The sequence below is a fragment of the Camelina sativa genome, chromosome 9 (genome assembly GCF_030686135.1).
Source record: "Camelina sativa cultivar CO46 ecotype springtype chromosome 9, ASM3068613v1".
In the NCBI taxonomy this organism is placed as follows: Eukaryota; Viridiplantae; Streptophyta; class Magnoliopsida; order Brassicales; family Brassicaceae; genus Camelina; species Camelina sativa.
In genome coordinates, this window is record NC_141888.1 from 7294497 (window position 1) to 7297962 (window position 3466).

Consider the following 3466-nt stretch of genomic DNA (forward strand, 5'->3'; position numbering starts at 1 on the left):
ATTTTCTTTATGATAAAAACAATCCCTCATTAGACCGATATACCTCTATCCCAAGAAAATATTTAAGCTCTCCAAGTCTTTAATGTCAAAGACTGATTTAAGAAAGTCTTTAGTATCTGGAATACCTACCTTGTCACTTCCAGTTATGATGATATCATCAACATATACTAGAATGACTACAATACCTTTGTCACTTGGTAATGTGAAGAGAGTGTGATCTGCCTCTGATTTGCGAAAGCCTCTCCCAAGCAGTGTAGTGCTTAATTTATGGTACCAAGCTCTTGGTGATTGTTTTAAACCATAAATAGCCTTGTTGAGCTTTAAGACTTTACCCGGACCAATAGTATCTTCTAAGCCAGGCGGAGGTCGCACGTACACTTCATCTTCGAGTTCACCTTATAAGAATGCATTCTTGACGTCCATTTGCCAAAGTTCCCAATCCAGGTTAGTTGCCAATGAGAGAACAACTCGGACCGTGTGTAATTTGGCAACCGGAGCAAACGTATCAAGGTAGTCCTCCCCATACGTTTGTGTGAATCCTTGTACGACAAGCCTTGCTTTCTAGCGTTCAATCTCCTCATCACTCTTGTATTTGATAGTAAATATCCATCGAGAGTTGACAGCCTTCTTTCCTATTGGTAAGTCCGACTCGTCCCACGTGTGGTTTTGCTCCATGGCCGTCTTTTCATCGCTGACTGCATCTCGCCACACCTTATGTTCCTTGGCTTCATCATAGGTTTGTGGTACCCAATGTTCGTCTACTTGGCCAAGAAAAGCCTGGTGGGCCAAAGGAAAATGAGCAATAGTACATACGGCTTGAATTGGATGGGCAACAACAACATTGTTGTAGTACACACGGGGTACATGTTTTAGCCGTTGACTTTGTCGTAGTGGGATTACTTCCTCTTGATCTTGTTCTTCATCATCATCGTCATGTAGTGTAGATACTTCCTAGGGTTGTGTATCAATGTCAATTTGTTGATCGGCCTCATCGTTCTCATCGTGATCAGGCTGATTGACTTGAATAAGGTGATCTGCTTCATTTGAGCTACTAGGAGCATCGTCAACTGGTGGAACAGAGTCTCCTGGTGATTTTGGCCTGGCTGGATTTTGACTGTCCCGATCATTTTCAACACCTAGCCGTTCAAGTATAATATGGAGGTTCCTCGCTCTATCGGAGGAAGAGGTAGGGAGGTCACAAAGGTCTTCCTAATTTTTCTTGTCATAGTAGCCTTGAGATTCAATGAACTTCACATCACAAGAGACTAGAACTCGCTTAGTTTCCGGATCATAACATTTGTAGCCCTTTTGTGTGGTGGAGTAGCCAATAAACATTCCTTTGGTACTCTTGGCATCAAGTTTATCAGGGACTTCTCCTGGTCTCAAAACAAAATACACACAACCAAATACTCTTAAGTGGTCAAATGTAGGTTGTTCTTTGTTTAATACCTCGAATGGTGAGACATCTCGCAAAATCTTTGTAGGGATCCGATTGATTAGGTAACATGATGCAAGGACCGCATCTCTCCAAAATCGCTTTGGAACATTGGTGTGGAACATCATGGATCGAGCCACTTCCATTAGATGTTTGTTCTTCCTTTCAGCAACACAATTTTGTTGTGGAGTGTATGGACAACTGGTTTGATGAATTATGCAATGTTTGGTGAGATGTTGTTTGAATGCATGACTTGTATACGCCCCACCATTATCTGATCTTAAAATCTTAATCTTTGCATTATAATGGTTAGTCACATAATTTTAATAACTAATAAATGCTTCAAGAACTCTATCTTTAGAAGGAAGTAAGGTTAGCCAAGTATACTTAGATTTTTCATCAATAAAAATAACAAAACATTTTTGATTTTCTCTAGATAAACATGGTGATGTCCATACATCCGAGTGAATCAAATCAAAACAATTCTCATATATAGTCAAAGACATAGGAAAAAACAGATTTGCAATGTTTATCAAGGATACAAGTCTCACACTCATCATTTAAAAAAAAAATACTTGGAAATATTAATTCTAAAGCTCGAGAATGAGGATATCCTAGTCTAGCATGCCAAATAACATTGTTTACTTTAACATTAATTGAACTAAAACAAGAGAAATTAGAAGAAGGCAGATTTAGGTCCTTAAGCAAGTAGAGATCATCTTGAGTACCACCTTGGCCAAGAACTTTACTTGTCTCAATATCCTGAAAATATACCTCATTAGGACCAAATATAGCATAGCAGTTTAAATCGGTGGTAGCTCTTTTAACCGATAATAAGTTTGAAGTAAAGCTAGGCATATTAAAAGCTTTAGATGTTTTATCAAATAATTTCAAGGTGCCTATTCCTTCAACTGGTACTTTTTCACCATTGGCTATAATCACATTCCCTAAGATAGGTTTAATGTCACTAATTAACTTAAAGTCACTAATCATATGATGAGATGCACCAGAATCAACAATAACAGGTTTTGTTGGTTTTAAAGCAAGATAAGAGTTACCGGAGGCTTCCTTGAGAGCTTTGATGAGTGCATCTAGGTCTGATTTCCTCACCAACTCTGAAGAAGCTACTAGAGCAGTTCCATTCCCTCCGGAGATTTGATGAGTTGGCTCGGAAGTCGTTGCTTCTCCCACCATGGTCGCTTGATTAGCTTGTGGTCCTCCACGGTTGTTCATCGATCGGTTAACTCGGAGATGAGGGTGAAGAATCCAGCATCGGCTCTTGAAATGACCAACCTTCTTACAATCGTCACAAACTGGTGGGTTCTTGTCATCCTGTTTGTAGTAGCCTTTGTTTGCAGAAGAAATCTCCACCTTGTTGGCGGTTACTAGCTCTCCTTTGCCTCCAAATAGCCCAATAGAGCCATGTTCCTTTTGAATCTGGTTGCACACGTCGTCGAGGCTTGGGAGCTTGTCTGACCTCAAAATGTGCTTGATGAGATCGTTGTAAGAAGGGTTTAAGGTCAGGAGTAGGCCAAATACCTTGTCTTGTTCACGCCTTTCGTTTAAGATCGTTGGATCTATGGTCGCTAGTCAGAGCATCTCGAGTTCAGCCCAGAGTGATCTAAACTTTCCAAAATTTTTGGTGAACTTCATATCTTCTTGATTTAGATTATCGATAGGTCTCTTAATCTCAAAGATTCGGTTGACATTGGTAACATTTCCAAAAACATTTTGGAGAGTGTCCCATAGATCCTTTGTGGTTTCACAATAGGAGTAGGCTTCAAGGATTGGAGCATCAAGTGAGTTTTGAATGATGGCAAGAACACTTTGGTCTTCTTGGAACCACTTGTCTTCACTGCTAGTGACAACTTCTTTGCCTTCTTGGGTTGGTGTCTCCTTTGGAGCTTCACTCGAAGTAATATGGGTCCAAAGCCCTCGGCCACACAGTGCCGTCTTGGTGGTTCTCGCCCACAGCAAATAGTTCTCTCCTTTGAGAGTAACCGGTACAATCAAGGTATTGGTGCCTTCCAT

At 40.4% G+C, this 3466-nt stretch overlaps 1 protein-coding gene across 1 annotated transcript; it reads right to left on the bottom strand.

Annotated features, from left to right (window-relative positions):
* Positions 1 to 561: 561 nt before the first annotated feature.
* On the bottom strand, positions 562 to 3466 carry LOC147937862 (uncharacterized). The gene is made up of 5 exons (XM_087465310.1): positions 3292 to 3466; positions 2494 to 3021; positions 1233 to 1376; positions 1021 to 1136; positions 562 to 951 (listed from the first exon to the last, which is right to left on the bottom strand). The coding sequence occupies exons 1-5, from the start codon at positions 3464 to 3466 to the stop codon at positions 562 to 564; spliced, it is 1353 nt and encodes a 450-aa protein (XP_087321436.1).